Genomic DNA, 18,145 nt, shown 5'->3' with positions numbered 1-18,145 from the left:
AGACCTGAAGGTCCATGCATGAGACAAGCCATGATCTCAGAGAAGGGCAGGCCAAGCAGAGGAAACAGTCAGTGCAAAGGTCCCTGGGAGGGTCTGAGCTTGGAGTGCAGGAGGCCAGTGACAAGATGAGGAAGGAGAGACAAAGGAGGTCTGGCTAGGCTTGCCTCCAGCCACTTCCCTCAGGAAGTCTGCCCAACTACATCCACCCATTGAGACCAGAAGGGCCTTAGAGGTTCCCTATGGATGTCCTTATTGGACAATAGGGAAACTGAGGCCTGAGTTCCCCTCAGAGCAAGTTGGGACCACAGAGCAAGTTGGGGTCAGAGTTGAGACTTGTCTAGTCTTTGGTCCCTGGCCAGAGCATCATAGGTAGGTGAGAGCTCCCTTTGAAGGCAGGGCAGGGCTGTCCAGGTCCCCACTGTGCCCAGGGCTTCTTGGTGAGTTACCAGGACCATTACATAAGAATCACCCAGACCCATGGAGTCAGACTCTACAGCTGGCCTGGAAATCAGCATTGAAACCAACTATACCCTGGATTTTGGAAACCCTGTGCCCTAGGCCCTCTGAGCAAGCTCACACCCTTTGATGACCAGCTGGGAGACTCTTCTACAGTCCTGCTTCTTTTTTTTAAATTAAATTAAATTTAATTTAATATTTAATTTTTTAAATGTTTATTTCTTTTTTTTGAGAGACAGAGACAGAGACAGAGAGTGAGTGGGGGAGGGCAGAGAGACAGGGAGACACGGAATCTGAAGCAGGCTCCAGGCTCTGAGCTGGCAGCACAGAGCCCAATGTGGGGCTCGAACTCATGAACCATGACATCATGACCTGAGCTGAAGTCAGACGCTTAACCGATGGAGCCCCCCCAGGTGCCCCTCTACAGTCCTGCTTCTCACAATGATGGGTGATGGAGGGGGGACATGAAACTACAGGATACACTGGAGCATATTCCTGACTATCAGCTTGACTTGGAGTGAACTGGTCCATCATCAAAACATTAATTTGATATTAAAAAGATATTAGAAGAGAAGTAGATGCCAAACCGACTTGACTAAGATAAAATATGAGACACTTTCTAGCGTGGGGTCAGTCACTTCGGGACTCTTTTGGCCCCCATCTCTGCTTGTTGGGGGTTAAAGTCTTAAGACCCTTTTAAGTTACACTGGGGCCTGAACTATGTAAGGGTTCTTAGTTTTTCCAATGTGTGTTAGAATTAAAGGTTCTGGCTGTGCAGGCACACAGACTTGGGTTCTGATCCTGGCTCCCCACTTACTAATTCTGCACCTCAGTTTCTCCATCAGTAAAATGGACAAAATACTGCATCACTCTTGGGGTTGGCGCTAAGACTTCATGTGGCATTTGGGGTACAGTGACTCTGGTATATTAAAGTTATCAGTTATTTTATTGCTGACCTTATTCGAGGCCAGTTCACTGCACTGCAATTCAGGATTCCCTGGAGGGGGGAAATCCAATTGCCTTCTGACTCTGGGCCCCTGACCCCAACTTCTCACTCCAAATGCTCTGGGGGCAGCCAGCAGAGTCCTGCTTTGGGGCCCAAGGGGCTGTGGCCTGCATCTTCCCGTCTTGCCCCACATCTCTGGAGTTGTGCTGGTAACTCCAACCACCCCCACTCCTCCAGCTGGGCAGTGGGGCACCAGGACAAAGAGTTACCTTGGCTACTGTGGACTGGGTCTATGTTCCCCGTGGCCTCACCAGAAGACTGAAGTCCAAAACGCTCAGTGACTTGCCTAAGACCACAGAGTCAATTCATAGTCTGGGGCTGTGCTGTCCAATACAGTGGCCACTGGGCACATATGGCTGTTACATTGAAGTTAATGAAAATTAAATATAATTTACAATTCAGTTCTTTAGGCACAGTGGCCACATTTCAAATGTTCAATAGTCACATGTAACCAGTGGCTACTGTATTAGCGTAGATGTAGAGAACATTTCCATCATCACGGGAAGTTCTCTCGGTCACTCTGGTTTAGAGCAGCTTGGGCCCAATGGCCTCACCTGGGGATCTTGTAAGACACTGGTACCTGGCCCCACCTGCAAAGGTTCTAAATGGCAGCCAGGGCTGAATACTGCTGCTCTGAAGCCCTGTCAGCATTATCTACCAGGAAGGTTCTCACGTTTGAGTTCAGACCTTTTTTTTTTTTTTTTTTTTTTTTTTTTTTTTCAACGTTTATTTATTTTTGGGACAGAGAGAGACAGAGCATGAACGGGGGAGGGGCAGAGAGAGAGGGAGACACAGAATCGGAAACAGGCTCCAGGCTCTGAGCCATCAGCCCAGAGCCCGACGCGGGGCTCGAACTCACGGACCGCGAGATCGTGACCTGAGCCGAAGTCGGCCGCCCAACCGACTGAGCCACCCAGGCGCCCCTGAGTTCAGACCTTTGATGGCATTTGCACCCCACCCCCAGCCCACCTGTGCAAAGCCAAGGCCAGGTGGCCTCAGTTTTTTGGGGTTTGTTCTATCATAGCTGGGCTGCCCTGGGTCCTTCTCTTTTCCCTGGACAATGTGAAGGGGAGGGTCAGCATCTTCCAAGGGGTTGCTTGGGGCTGTGAGAGGGAGGGCATTGGTCATGCTCACGGGAGGACTCAGCACACAGAGGCGTCCACATCTGACTTGAGTGGATGGTGTGGCGTAGTGACTCTGTATCTTCACACCTCCTGGAAACTGGTCCCAGATCCACTGACATCACTGTCCCCAGGAATTGCCATAGCAGCTCTAGTCATGCATTCACTGTTTGCAATGTGGAAGGACAGGCTCAAGGTGGACGCTCACCTAGAGGGACACCCAGTGTCCCCACGGGTGTGGGCTTCTTACCAGAGTGGCCAATGCTGTTGGATGGAGGAGTAGGCCTGAGTGAGGACGAAGGCTTGTGGCCCCTTAAACCCCTCCTGCTTTGGGGTATGGCCTGTATTTAGAGAAGTTTGGCTTGTAGGGGTGTGCCATTTCCACAGGGGGTAAGACTGAGGCCCAGAACTGCAATGAGACTTCAGAGGGAAGGTCCTCCTGCAGGGGTCACTCCCAGTCCTGATAGCGTAGCCTCATCTGTGAGGGGTCTCTTTTGGCTCACCTCAGCCCAAGGAGGGGACAGACATGTGGCTAGTCCCATGACCCGTTGAAACTGTTCCCCATGACTCTTGTCAACATTTGTGTCCTTATAATCTGGCCCTACTTCTGAGGCCATCCACTTTGTCCCTGGTCTCCAGATACTCCACCCTCAATCCTGTCACCAGACCTTTGCCTCGTCTGTTCCCTGCACTGGAATTGTGCCCATCCTCTCTCCTGTCTACCTATGCCCTCTTTGTGCTCTGAAGTTCAGGTTTTCCTGCCCCCACAGAGAAGCTTTCCCCAATTACCCTAATCCCTTCCCCTTCTCTCCTGCTGAGAACAAGTCCCACCCTTCACAGACCTCATTACCTTTTCTTTTATTTTTTTAATGTTTATTTATTTTTGACACAGAGAGATAGAGCATGAGTGGGGGAGGGGCAAAGAGAGAGGGAGACATAGACTCCAAAGAAGGCTTCAGGCCCTGAGCTGTCAGTAGCACAGAGCCTGACACGGGGCTCGAACTCACAGACCACGAGATGATGACCTGAGCCGAAGTTGGACGCTCAACCGACTGAGCCACCCAGGCGCCCCAGACCTCATTACCTTCTGTGAGCAATCTTGTCACTATTCATTTACTTTATTGGCAAATATTTACTGTGACCCCCCTCTCTCTGGGGCCCTGTGCTGGGTGCAGGAATATAGTCACATCCTTTCCCTGGAACTGATGTTCTTTTTTTTTTTTTTTTTTTTTTTTTTAACGTTTACTTATTATTGAGAGACAGAGAGACACAGAGCGTGAGCAAGGGAGGGGCAGAGAAAGGAGGAGACACAGAATCTGAAGCAGGCTCCAGGCTCTGAGCTGTCAGCACAGAGCCCAACGCGGGGCTCGAACTCACAAACTGTGAGATCATGACCTGAGCCAAAGTCGGTTGCCCAACCAACTGAGCCACCCAGGCGCCCCTGGAGCTGATGTTCTAAGAGGGGAGAAGATAACAAACCATCAAGTCCAGTGTGCCAGATGGCAATGCCACTTGTGGAAAATAAAATATAGGGAAGGCAGGTTGGCATTTTAAGTAGGGTGGCCAGGGAAAGCCACACTGAGAAGGTGACATACAAACAAAGTCCTGAGAGGAGTGATGGGTTGAGCCAAGTGGACACAGGGACAATAGCCAATGCAATGGGAGAACGCTTGGCACATTCCTATTCAAGGAACAGCAAGAAGACCAATGTGGCTGGAGCAGAGGCAGTCAGGGGAGAGAGGTAGGAGCAGAGGCAGAGAGGTGTCAGCGAGATTGTGGGAACAGAGGAGGTATGTGATGTGGTTGAGGTCACAGTAAAAAGTCAAATGTATTAAGTGGCAGCTCAGTATCCAGCTCTGATACTGATTAATAGCTCACGGAATCCTTCGTCCCCCATTGTGGCAGTTTGTTACGAGTATTTTACAGTCAAGGACATGGAGGCTCAGAGAGATGGTGTAACTCCTGGTAGGTCACCCAGCATGAAGTTGGCAGGGCCTGGGCTCACCCCAAGATATGCCTGACGCTGGGACAAGCCCTGAGCTGCCGTGCTCAGTTTCAAGCCAGGCCGCAGTGCAGGGCTGAGTGACAGAACTGATGGGGCTTTCCAGGCATGGGTTGGACTGGGCTATGCAGGTGGGTGTGATCCCTACCTTTCCTCCTGCTTTCTCTGCCCCACCCTGAGATGTTGGCTTTTGGGCAGGGGGTCTGGGAGTGATGACAGGGGGACAGTCTCTTGCAGGGGTGCCTACCCATGGGCTTTATACCAGGATAGAAACATTCTTGCCACAAGGGGGCTTGAAAAAGAAGCTCTCTTCTAGTCCCCCTCAACATTGAGGCCAGCAATGTTGGCTCCTCCAACGTTGAGCAACTTGAGGGACTCCCCCAACATGAGGGACTTAGATAGAAATGGAGTCCAATCTGATGGAGGTGGCACAGGGTGGGAGCTATTCAGTCAAACAGGGGAGGCACCAATCTTGGTTTATGCAGGTTGTGCCAGTGGTGGATCCTGGCTTGTCTCTATGGCGTTGGCGGAATGTGGTGTTGCAATTTTTGGAGACTAAATGAGCCAGAGTGGGTGGGACACCCCCAGCTCCTCTTCTGATGGGTAAGGATAGAAAATAGTGGGATCTGGAAAGACCAGGGAGGATGAGTAAAATCTTAGAGTGCCTGTAACTTTGAGCAAGCGTGACATTTGAAAATCATTTTACAAAAGGGTTTCTCTAAATTCAGTTTTGTAGACTGTGAGCTTCTATAGACCAAGGGTGTTCCATAGCTAAAATTATACAAACAAAACAACAAACCAAAACAAAAAACACTACCAATAACAACAATAAAAGAACTCTGAGTTTAATGGATAGATTTTTCTGTATTTAATTTTTTTCCTTAATTTTTTCACCTTAAGTGTTTGCATAGCAGGCAATAGAATAGCTGAATAAGGTGAAGTTGGTGGGAAGACTTGAAAATCATCATTTGAACAGTGTTGAACAACTTCTGGGTATATGAATGATACAATGCTTGAATTTTTAAAAATGTTTATTTTTGAGAGAGAGTGTGTGTGTACCACGCGCATGGCTGAGGCAGAAAGAGACACAGAGGATCTGAAGCGGCTTTTGCGCTGACAGTAGAGAGCCTGATGTAGGGCTTGAACCTATGAACTATGAGCTATGACCTGAGCTGAAGTCGGATGCTTAACTGACTGAGCCACCCAGGCACCCCACAGTAAATGTTGTTTTAAGGAGAATTTTGATATCGGAGTTAAATGAACCTGAACATTTGTAATGTAAAGAAACCTATGCCAAATCACCTTGAAAATGAGATTAAATGTATCTCCGTTTCTTCTTTATGGCCCCAGACTTTTCAGGTCCAAAGGAGAGATCCACTCCTCTCCATGCCAGCTATCTACATGTGCCTTTTTCTGAATATGTTCTGGTTTGAAGGTCCACGTAGACACCACCTTAGGTCTCAGGATGTAGTAAGAAACCTCAGGGCCTGGCCAGATCCTAATCAGTGTTGGAGTCTGGCCAAACTGGCCTGTCCAGGGGAGGTGACAGAAGGTTCCTGAATATTGCAAAACATCCGGTCCAGGTCAGTTCCAGGTTGGGAAGATGCCCAGAGCAGGGTTGAAGGTCTAGACAAGGACAGCCTGGACTTTCCACAGCATAAAGTGAGCAGGGATGGCCTCTAGTGGCCAGGCCCCTAGAAAGTCTCCTTCTCTTTTATTTTTTAATTTTATTTTTTATTTTAATTCTAGTGTAGTTAACATACAGTGTTATATTAGTTTCAGGTGTATGATATAGTGATTCAACAATTCTAAAAAATTTTTTTTTCAACGTTTATTTATTTTTGGGACAGAGAGAGACAGAGCATGAACGGGGGAGGGGCAGAGAGAGAGGGAGACACAGAATCAGAAACAGGCTCCAGGCTCTGAGCCATCAGCCCAGAGCCCGACGCGGGGCTCAAACTCCCGGACCGCGAGATCGTGACCTGGCTGAAGTCGGACGCTTAACCGACTACGCCACCCAGGCGCCCAACAATTCTATACATTATTCAGTGCTCATCGTGGTAAGTGTATCTCTTTATGTATTTCACCCATCCCCCTACCCACCTCCTCTCTGGTAACCACCAGTTTGTGGGTTTTTTTTTCTTTGTTCTTTTGTTTGGTTTCTTAAATTCCACATATGAGTGAAATCATATGGTATTTGTTTTTCTCTGTGACTTATTTCACATAGCATTACACTCTCTAGATCCATTCATATTGCTGCAAATGGCAAGATTTCATTCTTTTTGATGGCAGAGCAACATTCCATTGTATAAATACAGCACCTCTTCTTTATCCATTCATCTACCGATGAACACTTGGGCTGCTCCCATAATTTGGCTATTGTATATAATACAGCACTAAACATGGGGAGAGGCCTATATCTTTTCAAATTAGGTGTTTTTGTATTGTTTAGGTAAATAAAAATATGGTAGTACTATTTTTACTTTTTTGAGGAAACTTCTGTTCTCCACAGTGAGTGCACCAGGTTGCATTCCCATCAACAGTGCTTGAGGGTTCCTTTTTCTCCGCATCCTTGCCAACACGTGTTGTTTCTTTTGTTTTTGATTTTAGCCATTCTGACAGGTATGAGGTGGTATCTCATTATGGCTTTAATTTGCATTTCCCCTATTGATGAGTGATGTTGAGCATCTTTTCATGTGTCTGTTGGCCATCTGTATGTCTTCTTTGGTGAACTGTCCATGTCTTCCACCCATTTAAAAAAAATCTTTTTTAATATTTATTCATTTTTGAGAGAGAGAGAGAGAGCATGAGTGAAGGCGGGGCAGAGAGAGACAGAGACACAGAATCTGAAGCAGGCTCCTGGCTCTGAGCCATCATCACAGAGCCTGATGTGGGGCTTGAACCCATGGACTCGTGACATCATGACCTCAGCTGAAGTCGGACGCTTAATCAACTGAGCCACCCAGGCACCCCCAAGTTACTTTTTTAATGTTTATTTATTTTTGAGAGAGAGAGACAGAGCACAAGTTGGAGAGGGGCAGAGAGAGAGGGAGACACAGAATCTAAAGTATGTTCCAGGCTCTGAGCTGTCAGCACAGAGCCCGACGTGGGGCTCGAACTCATGAACAGTGAGATCATGACCTGAGCCGAAGTTGGATGCTTAACCGACTGAGCCAGCAGGGTGCCCCCTTCCACCCACTTTTTTTAAATGTTTATTTTATTTATTTATTTATTTATTTATTATTATTTTTTTTAATGTTTTTAATGTTTTTATTTATTTTTGAAGGAGAGAGAGACAGAGCATGAGTGGGGAGGAGCAGAGAGAGAGGGAGACATAGAATTTGAAGCAGGCTCCAGGCTCTAAGCTGTCAGCACAGAGCCCGATGTGGGCCTCGAACCCCATGAACCGTGAGATCATGACCTGAGCCGAAGTCGGACACTTAACCGACTGAGCCACCCAGGCGCCCCTTAAATGTTTATTTTTGAGAGAGAGAGACAGCGTGAGCACACAAAGTGGAAAGGGGGCAGAAAGAGAGAGGGAGACAGAGAATCCAAAGCAGGCTCCATGCTGTCAGCACAAATCTGGATGTGGGGCTTGAACCCATGAACCCATGAGATCATGACCTGATTCTAAGTTGGTCGCTCAACTGACTGAGCCACCCAGGCGCCGCTGCCCATTTTTAATTGGATTATTCAAATTTTTGGTGTTGAGTTGTATAAATCATTATATATTTTGGATACTAACCCTTTTTTCAGATATGTCATTTACAAATATCTCCTCCCATTCAGGAGGTTGTCTGTTAGCTTTGTGGATTATATTCTTTGCTGTGTAGGAAGTTTTTAACTTGATATAATCTCAATACGTTTAATTTTGCTTTTGTTTCTCTTGCCTCAGGAGACATATCTAGAAATGTCTCCTTTTCTTTTAGAGATGGAATTTATAAACCCTTCTCAGGTCTGAGGAGTCCGGAGAGGGCTAGGCTGCATCACGAATTCCCTCCAATTATAAATGGGTAAACTGAGGCCTGGAGCAGAGGTATTCCTCTCCCCCATCGCCCCCGCCTCCCTCAGGTCACAGGTCACACAAGGAAGTAGCAATAACAGAATAGAGTCTAGGTTTCTTCACGTATGAATGTGATTCAGAGTGACTGGTGTTCTTTTAAGTTGACACTTGTTTGTTTTTCTTAATATTTATTCCTGAGAAAGGGAGAGATTGTGAGCAGAGAGAAGGGGAAGGGCAGAGAGAGAGGGGGGTACATTGGATCTGAAGTGGACTCACCGCTGACAGCACAGAGCCTGACGTGGGGCTGGAACCCACCCAACCGTGGGATCCTGTCTGAGCCAAAATCAGACACTTAACAGACTGAGCCAACCAGGCGCCCCTAAACCAACACCTGTTTTAAGTTCAGAGGAGCGAACCATTTAAAGAATCTCTGAGGGGCGACTAATTGGATCTTAAGGTATTGGGGGAAACACCTGGCCTCCGGGGCCCTTTAAGAGGACAAGGCTACAACGACCCGCGTGTCCGCCGCTTCCGGGATACTTGTTACAGGTGGTGAATCCCGGCTCACCCTCAAGGTATATTGGGAAGAGTAGTTCCACTTTCCGGCCGACGCATGGCGGCGGCCGTCTTGAAACTGCATTTCCCAGAAGGCTCTGCTTACCGTCTCAGGAACCGGGCTATGGGCCGGTGGACAGAACTCCTCATCCTGGGTTTTTAAATTTCTCAGGGGATGAGTGACGGTGGACAGAAGCCTTTGGCGGCGGTGTTCGTGGGCTGCCTGGCATGTAGGCGCTGCGCGCTGACACTGTGGAACCATCCACACAGCTCTGTTTCCGGCCGGGGGCAAAAAGCAGAGGCGCTGCGTCTCCTTTAATCGTCGTGGGCGGGGCGTGGCAACGCGACCCGCGTTGCTATTGGCGGCGGTTGGGGGCGCGGAAACTGAACCTGCCGCAACGGCCGACGCTGCCTAGTCCGGCGCCTTGGGCGCCCCGGGCCCGCCATGGCTGCGCCCTGCCCTGTAAGTTTTTGCCCGCGGGTCTGCCCGGCCTTACTTTCCCCGCCCGGACTGTGGGCGCCTGGCCGGGCGACGGCTTCGAGGGGGAAGCCGGGTTCCGAGCCAGTTCTCTCCGGTCCCAGTTTACTGTCTGTGCAGGGGGCGCTGGGTGGGGACACGTAGTGAGCACCTTCTGCGTGCCAGACCCTTTGCGGGCTCCCGGAGCCGACCAACCAGTCCCTGCTCCCAGGATTTGCATCCTAGCGGAGGAGACACTGGTACTGGTATGTTCCAACTGGAGGTCAAACCTGGGGTTAGCGCAGGGCCTCCCTTGGGCTCAGCCTCGCCATCCTGAGCAGTGGATAGCTGGGTAGGGGCCAGTTTAGCGTACCCCTTTATCGGAAGGGGCAGCCTAGGTCTGCAGCATGATCTGGGCCCGGCGCCCTGAGTCTAAGGTTCCTCCAGAGAGAAGCACTCCAAAACTCCTCTTTCTGGCCTTTGGGCTGGGTTGAGAGGAAGACTGGGTGGTGCCTATTGGCACCCTTAGGCGTGTGGGGACTTGAGCAGAGGGCCCAGGCATAGGATCCAGGCGTTTTGACCCCTAACCTAGTGCCCTTCCCTTAAGTCCCTCCCCACTTCCTTCCATATATAAGCCACCTTTGGGGGAGATGAGGAACCACAGAGCCTGGTGGGATGAGGTGGGAAGGGTGTTGGGAGGTTTCAGGGGGCCCTCTGGTCAGAGGTGGATCTGAACTTGCTTCTTCCCACTGAGCCTAGAGGTGAGCATTATCTTACCCTTGTTCTCCCAAGAGGTTCAGGTGAGCCAGTTGCTGTTCTGTTGGGGGCCCTCCCCCAGCTGCCACTCCCTTTCATGTTGAAAAGGGGACTCTGGCAGGTGTGCTGGGGGTGGAGCTGGGCACAGGGTCTTTATTCTGGTTACAGCTCTGTGGAGGTGGCAATGGCCTTGCTCTTTCCCAAGGACATTTTTCCCCCCAAGGGGAGGTTTTGTGGACCTCCCTGGTGTGCCTGAAATGCTTTTTTGAGGTTTCTGATATTTGGGGTAGGAGGAGATGTTTGCACAGCAGGGCTGTGATTCTTCAAATGCTAAGAAGCTGCTGTTGAGTGGACACTCTCTGGAATATTATCTCCATGTCTTCCTAAGCAGTGACCTAAACTACTGCTTTCTTGACATTGGGCTGAGTGGAGATGATGGAAGCGGCCCTTGGGGCCTGTCCAGGCTGACCTTTGGGTTCACAGTGGGACTGAGGGTACGGAATCTGAATCTTGAGATGCAGGTTGCTGAAAGACTCCCCATTTTCTCTCTTTGGTTCTTTTAGAAAAATAGCCTTATTGGAATATTATTCACATGCCATAAAATGTACCCTTTTAAGATGTAAAATTCATTAGTATTTAGTACATTCACATTGTTGTCCAATAATCATCACTATCTAATTTCAGAACATTTTTGTCACTCCAAAGGGAAGCCTGTACTCGTTAAACAGTCACTCCCCTTCTCCTCACCAATCTAATTTCATTCTCTATAGATTTGCCTATTCTGGACATTTCATATAAATGAATCAGACAAAATGTGGCCTTTTGTATCTGGCTTTTTTCACGTAACATTTTCCAGGTCCATCCATTTTGTAGCATGTCTGTTTCTTCATTCCTTTTTACTGCTGAGTAATATTCTATTGTATGGAGAGATCACATTTTGTTTACCCACTCATCTCTCTTTTTTTTTTTTTTAAGTGTTTATTTCTTTTTGAGAGAGAGAGACAGAGTGTAAGCAGAGGAGGAGCAGAGACGGAGACATAGAATCCAAAGCAGGCTCCAGACTCTGAGCTGTTAGTACAGAGGCTGACATGGGGCTTGAACTCACGAACTGTGAGATCATGACCTGAGCCGAAGTCGGAGGCTTAACCGACTGAGCCACCCAGGTGCCCCAACATTTATTTATTTTTGAGAGGGAGAGCATGAGTGGGGCAGGGCAGAGAAAGGGAGACAGAATCCCAATCACGCTCTGCACTGTCAGCACAGAGCCCAACTCAGGGGGCTCAAACTCATAAACTGTAAGATCATGACCTGAGCCAAAGTCAGACGCCCAACCAACTGAGCCACCAAGGTGCCCCTTTTTACCCATTCATCTCTTGATGGACATTTAGGTTTGTCCACGTTTTGGCTATTATAGATAATATTGCTATGAACACTTGTGTACAAGTTTTTGTGTGAACATGCTTTCAGTTCTTTGGGGTATTTACCTAGAATTTGATAACTTTTTGAGGAACAGTGAGATTTTTTTGTTTTTAAAAAAAATTTTTTTTAATGTTATTTTATTTTTGAGAGAGACAGAGACAGTGCAAGCAGGGGACGGGCAGAAAGAGAGGGAGAATCTGAAGCAGGTTGCCGGCTCCGAGCTGTCAGCACAGAGCCTGACGCAAGGCTCGAGCTCACGAACTGCAATATCTGAGCCGAATTCAGACGCTTAATCGATTGAGCCAGTCAGGCGCCCCGCAAAGTTTGTTTCCATAGTGACTTTTTCCATTTTTTGGTTAAGATTATTTTGTCTGTTCTGGCTGGCTCACATTTTCGTATGAATTTTAAGATCAGCTTGTCAATTTCTGCAAAAAGTGGCACCCGAGATTTTGATAGGGACTGTGTTGTATCTGTAGATCAGTTTGGGAAGTATTGCATTTTAACAAAATTGTTTTTCAAACTGTGACCATGGATATTTTTGCATTCATCTAGGTCTTTTAAAATTTCTTTCAATGAAGTTTTACAGTTTTTACTGTGTAAGCCTTTATTTCTCTTGTTAAATTCTTTCTTTCTTTCTTTCTTTCTTTCTTTCTTTCTTTCTTTCTTTCTTTTTTCTCTTTCCTCCCTCTTTCCTCTCCCCCCTTTATTTCTAGATTTTTTTTTTTTTTAATTAATCTCTCCATCAACATGGATCTCAAACTTACAGCCCTGAGATCAAGAGTCATATGCTGTACTGACTGAGCCAGCCAGGCACTCCTCTTTTTAAATTATTTCAAAGTATTCTTTCTCACGTGTCATAAATAGAATTGCCATCATTTTTCAGATTGTTCATTGCTGGTGTATAGGATCGATATTTGTATGTTACTCATGTTTGTATCCTGCAACCTTACTTAACTGGCTTAGTTTTTTTTAATGGATTCCCTAAGATTTTCTATATCCAAGACCATGCCTTGAGCATTTTTTAAACTCTTCCTATTATAGGAAGAGTCTTGGCCCTGGGGTCAAGCCCCATCCTCCTCCACATTTTCACTTATTTGACCCTGGCTGTCCCACAGGAGGACCCCTCGCTGGAGAGGCATTTTAAGGGCCACCGAGATGCAGTTACTTGTGTGGACTTCAGTCTCAACACGAAGCAGCTGGGTAAGAGGAGGCGTCTTTTCCTAGGCCCTAGCTTATGAGCTGAGAAGGCTGATTTTCTACCTGGGAGGTGTGGTGTGGGGGAGGTAGGGCACAGTGAGAACCCGGGTGCTTTGTCTAGACCTGCATCTTGCTTCAGCTGGTCAGCTGTCTGGGTGCTGGGGGCTTTGTGAGCTTCATTCTACATGGCAGAGGTTGGGGGCCTTGCCAAGGTCACATAGGCTTTGAGGGTGGGACCAGCTTCTGGGCTTTTCACTGCATATATCCCAGCCACCTTTTGGGTCTGGCTTACGGAATGGCCCTAAACAGTGCTTTCTTTTCCTTGGGTCCTCCATTCTGTTGTCCATAGTATTATGGGAGCATCCAGGAGAAGGGCGTGGAGTAGAGCCGGGTACTCCTCTTCTACCACTGCCCTTGCACACCAGCTGAGTACCCCTGCTCTTTGGCCGCTTGGGGATTCATACACAACTGTCATGGCTGCAGCTTTCTTGTTTCTGTGGACAAGGCTCTCCCTTCATCCTATGGTCAAGGTCCCCTGTCAGAGGCGGTTGGCCTTGTGATCAGTGTAGATTAAGAGCAAACTGAAGTTATTTGACCTGTCTTGGGGATCGCCAGGCTTCTGATTGATGTGGGCACTCTCAATGGTAAAAGGCCCAATTGGATTGGACTGGCTGCCCCGTGTTGGGAGGACTTGCTTTCTAGAGCCCTTAGGGTGTGACTGTGCGGGGGTCCTGTGGAGGATAAGTTTTCTCAGAGGCCATGGGTTGCAGCCCAGGGCTGGCATGTGAAGAGCATCTCTTGGTCTGGCTCCCATGTGGGCCTGCTGCTCGGGGAGCTGACGACCGGTAGATTCTCCAAACACCAGCTCAGTGGTCACTGGAAGTGTGGCCTGTCCCCTGCCCCCTTACCCCTTTGTCTTGCTGGAGGCTCAAGGCCCACTGGACCTGAGGGTCACAGCGTCCCTACTTTCTCAGCCAGCGGCTCCATGGACTCATGCCTCATGATCTGGCACATGAAGCCCCAGTCACGTGCCTACCGCTTTGCGGGCCACAAGGATGCTGTCACCTGTGTGAACTTCTCCCCTTCGGGACACCTTCTTGCCTCAGGCTCCCGAGACAAAACTGTCCGGATCTGGATACCCAATGTGTGAGTTATAGACGTTGAAGGGCTCATCTGAGCTTGGGGCCCTGGTGCCAGAGCTATCCACACTCAGGTCCCCATCCTGGCTCTGGACTTATTGTAGTGGGACATCTGCTCTGCTTCTGAAGAGGTGCCATCAGAAGCTGGAGCTCTAGCTGGGCCCCTCCCCTTGGTGTTGGGAGAGGGATTCTGGGCTTACCCCAGCCATCCTGGAAGGGGTCCCATCTTGGTGCTGTTCACACATGGGCAACATGTGGGACACGGGTGCGCAGGCCTGTGTCAACTCGGAGGGGCTCCCGAGGGGTGGGGAGAGCTTTGATGTGCTCATGGGCCCTTGTGTCACTGTTACGGGTTTCCTGAGTTGGAGTACCCACTCCTGCAGCAAAGGCGAGTCCACTGTGTTCCGGGCACACACGGCCACAGTGAGGAGTGTCCACTTCTGCAGTGATGGCCAGTCTTTCGTGACAGCCTCCGATGACAAGACAGTTAAGGTGTGGTCGACTCATCGCCAGAAATTCCTGTTCTCCCTAAGCCAGCACATCAACTGGGTCCGCTGTGCCAGGTGAGCATTGTCCTGTCGAGACCTGGAGCTTGAGAGGTACAGAGACGCTGCCAGGTGCCAGTATCATGACCTTGGGCAAACACTTTCACTACTCTTTTCTATTCCTGCGTCTCCGCTTCCTCATCTGTGAAGTGGGAACAAAGACGTTGTTACATTGTAAATTATTGAGAAGCTTTAAGCTCAGAGGTGACAAGTGCATTGGTCCTTTGCCAGCCGTGATTGGCCGCCGTGACAACTGTGCTGATAAGGCCCAAAGCAAGTCAGAAGGGGCTGTTTATGAGCACTAGCAACAACAGGATGATGTCGCTGCTGCCTCTATACGTTTTCTCTTCACTCTTCATGGCAGCCCTGCAGGCTAAATGGTGTTCCCATTATGCCGATGAGGATGCTGAGGCCCGGAAGAGTGCGGTTTCTGGTGGGGTTAATGGCAGAGCTAGGGTTTGAACCTGAGTCTGCTTCTCAGAAGTTGATTTTGCTTGAGCTGCTAGTTGGGGATCCAGGCTTCTGAGGGGGCTGGTCTGGAGGCCAGCTCTCCCTTTTGTGTGGCGGGGGCAGTATGTAGATTCGGGGGGCCTGGGAACAGGATAACGGGGCTGATGGTGGGCTTTGGACCACCTTCATGCTGCTAGCATCAGGGGTCACCCCATGCGGTGTCGTATGCCACGTGCAGTGCTGGGGGCTTGCGCACGCAACGCTGTTCCCTGCTTCCCGTGAGGTGGGCGCCATTCTTACCCATCTCACAGAAGGAAAGCCACTTGGCTGGGATCACTCAGGGTCAGAGCAGGGTGTGTGGCTTTGGCTGGTTCTGGGATCGGGGGGTGGGCAGTGCAGAGAGGTGGCTGTGGAGGATAGTTGTGCAGCACCCATGACGGTGGTGTGACTTGTGCCCTGCCTGGTTCAGGTTCTCTCCCGACGGGCGGCTCATTGTGTCTGCCAGTGATGACAAGACTGTCAAGCTGTGGGACAAGACCAGCCGGGAGTGTGTCCACTCTTACTGTGAGCATGGCGGGTAAGTCACCAGATCCTGTCCACCACCTGCAGGACCTAGTCGTGAGGGGCCCCAGTGGCCTCATGTGGAACCACGTCTCTGCTGCTCTCTGTCTCTGAAGTTTTTCCTATGTGAATGGGAGGTTCAGCCTTACTCCCATCCCCACAGATAACAGGAGTGTTTAACTTCAAGGCCTATAATTCTCGGGGCCTCTTTTTTCCCTTCATTCTCCAGTTCTCCAATTGTGCCACGTCTGTCTGAAAGCAGGTGAGCCTGGACCCTCCTAAATCATGTTAGTATGTCACCTATGGTGATGGTTTTATAAAGGAAAAAGCTTGTCAGGTTCTTGTAGGTTCTTGGAGGCTGTTCGTTTTGTGCCACATCACCAGGAGAGGGACTCACCTGCTCTGGGCTCCTCAGTGAACCCCAGCTTCTGCCTCCTCAGTTAGGCTGGGAGCCCCAAGGACAGGCTCCTCCTGAGAGCTGGCCACGATACCACTCTGGGTGTTACGTGTCGGTATATTGAGGGCCCTTGGCCTGTCTCTTGGAGATAGGTGAACCAGCGGCCCTGGGGCCCTGTTGGCCCTTTGGGACTGGGCCTCAGCTGGCAGGGCCTGCCCTGCCTCCTGCTTTGATGAGGGCACCAGCTCTAACTCTGAAAACCCCTGAGCCATCAGCTGACCTTTGGGCTGAAGACACTTTCTCTACTTGTATTTAGAAGTGGATGCTGGGATTTGCTCCCTGGTGAGGCTACTTCTGGTTATTGCTAGCCACTGTTCTCACCCTCTCCTTGCTATTCCTTGGCCACCTGGTAAAGAAACAGGGCAGAAGGGAGGTGTTCTGGGTTGAGGGGACAGCCTGAGCAGGTATGCACGGGAGGGAAAATGCTGGACGTTTTCAGGTCTGTTCTGAGCCAGGACAGCCCTCCTATAGCCTGCGGTGGCCCCTGTCTTTCCAGCTTTGTCACCTACGTGGACTTCCACCCCAGCGGCACGTGCATTGCTGCGGCCGGCATGGACAACACAGTGAAGGTGTGGGACGTGCGGACGCACCGGCTCTTGCAGCACTATCAGCGTGAGTGTCCACGAGCGGGACTGTGTGGGGCCAGGTGTCGGGCTCATTGCCGTGGTGCTTAAATGGGCCTGAGGATGGCCCCAGTCAGTGGGGAGAAGTCCCAGGCCTGCTGGGATCTCCAGGGGCGAGTAGTCCGTGTTGTGGCTATGCCGGTTTTTTTAACGTTGGCCAGGAGGTGAATCATGGCACTACCTGGCATCCACCAAGCCCTTTGGTGCCTGCTCACGAGCTGCCAGGGTCTCATATGTACTGCAGGGCCGGATGAGGAGCTCTCAGTGGGTCTCCGGCCAGGGCTCTGCTCAAGCGCCACTTCTCAGGGGCTGCCCGTGCTACTGGCCTCCAGGGCTAACTCAGGGGAGGGGGCCAGGTCTGTCAAAAGAGGTCAGTGTATGTGAGACCTTGGCCACTTTGGGCCTCATGATGTCCTCCACTGATACGGAGCCATGAGCCATATGGAGGGTCAACTTAGGCTAGAGGCCAGGACGCAAGCCCTGGAGTTGTGTCCCCTGATCTAATTGTAGCCCTTGGGAGGCAGAGCCGCAGGCATTCCACGTGGGCCGGCGTCAGGCTCCAGCTGGGGGGCGGGGCAGGAGCAGACTTGGGTGTGATTAGGAGGCCCGAGCTGAGGGTACTGGAGTATGGAGCTGTCTTGAGAGCAGGTGTGACTGGGCATGGCCATGCGTCACCTCAGTGGTGGGGATGGAGCCAGGGAAGGAAGCTGGTGAGGGGCCACGGGAGGAACTGGAGGCTGTGCAAGGAGCAGATGGAGGGGACCTTGGGGGCCTGGGGCCCAGACCAGGGAGGGGCAGAGCTGGAGTTGTTTGAAAAACTGTGGTTGTTGACTTGGGACTGAGTTTAAAGTCCATGGGCCACTTCGAGAATTCACACCTGAAGACGGGAAGGATGCATCTGGACAAAGGTGTCAGGCTTGGGGTTCAGAGCTCTGCTTTAAGCCCTTCCTAGCTGATTCTCAGACTGTGAGGACAGCACTTTCTTGAGGTAACCAAGGGAAACAGACCTCCTAAGAAGGGAGAGAGGCTCCTGGTCACATGGTGGAGGGTGGGCTCTGCAGCCAGCCTCAACATGCCTAGTTGTGTGACGTTGGACAGGTCACTTGACTCCTCTGATCACCCTGGGACAGTGATAGGGCTTCTCTCACAGGTGGCGTTGGGAGGGTAATGAGTTGGTCCACATGAAGAACTCAGAGAGTGCCTGGCACAAAACAGAAAACAAGCACTATGTTGTTGATGATGCTGTTGTTGCCAAGTCTTGGTCCTGGGGTCTGGTCTCTGGGCAAGGTGAGCCGTCAGTCACGGCTTGCGCTACCCTACACCACCACCAGGTGGCAGGGGCCAGCTGCATAACTGGTTCCTTTCTCTATAGTGAGCCCTGGGGTTTGTCATAGATGC

The 18,145-nt window shown here is 50.2% G+C and overlaps 1 protein-coding gene across 7 annotated transcripts in view; it reads left to right on the top strand.

Annotated features, from left to right (window-relative positions):
- The window catches only part of POC1A (POC1 centriolar protein A), a 93,690-nt gene that overhangs the window by 9,590 nt on the left and 65,955 nt on the right, over positions 1–18,145 (top strand). For 2 of the 7 annotated variants that reach the window (XM_045493031.1, XM_045493027.1), the window contains exons 1-6: positions 9,196–9,606; positions 12,891–12,975; positions 13,947–14,118; positions 14,495–14,674; positions 15,576–15,683; positions 16,621–16,736. In XM_045493031.1, coding sequence (XP_045348987.1) covers positions 9,589–9,606; positions 12,891–12,975; positions 13,947–14,118; positions 14,495–14,674; positions 15,576–15,683; positions 16,621–16,736 — 679 coding nt within the window. In that variant the 5' untranslated portion in view covers positions 9,196–9,588. Of the gene's footprint in view, positions 1–9,161; positions 9,867–12,890; positions 12,976–13,946; positions 14,119–14,494; positions 14,675–15,575; positions 15,684–16,620; positions 16,737–18,145 lie in introns of those variants that run through there. The other 5 variants (XM_045493028.1, XM_045493032.1, XM_045493029.1 and 2 more) reach the window with 5 other exon arrangements.

This window comes from Leopardus geoffroyi, chromosome A2, assembly GCF_018350155.1.
Source record: "Leopardus geoffroyi isolate Oge1 chromosome A2, O.geoffroyi_Oge1_pat1.0, whole genome shotgun sequence".
Lineage (NCBI taxonomy): Eukaryota > Metazoa > Chordata > Mammalia > Carnivora > Felidae > Leopardus > Leopardus geoffroyi.
The sequence above is the reverse complement of the archived record's forward strand: the minus strand, read 5'-3'. Positions and strand labels throughout refer to the sequence as shown.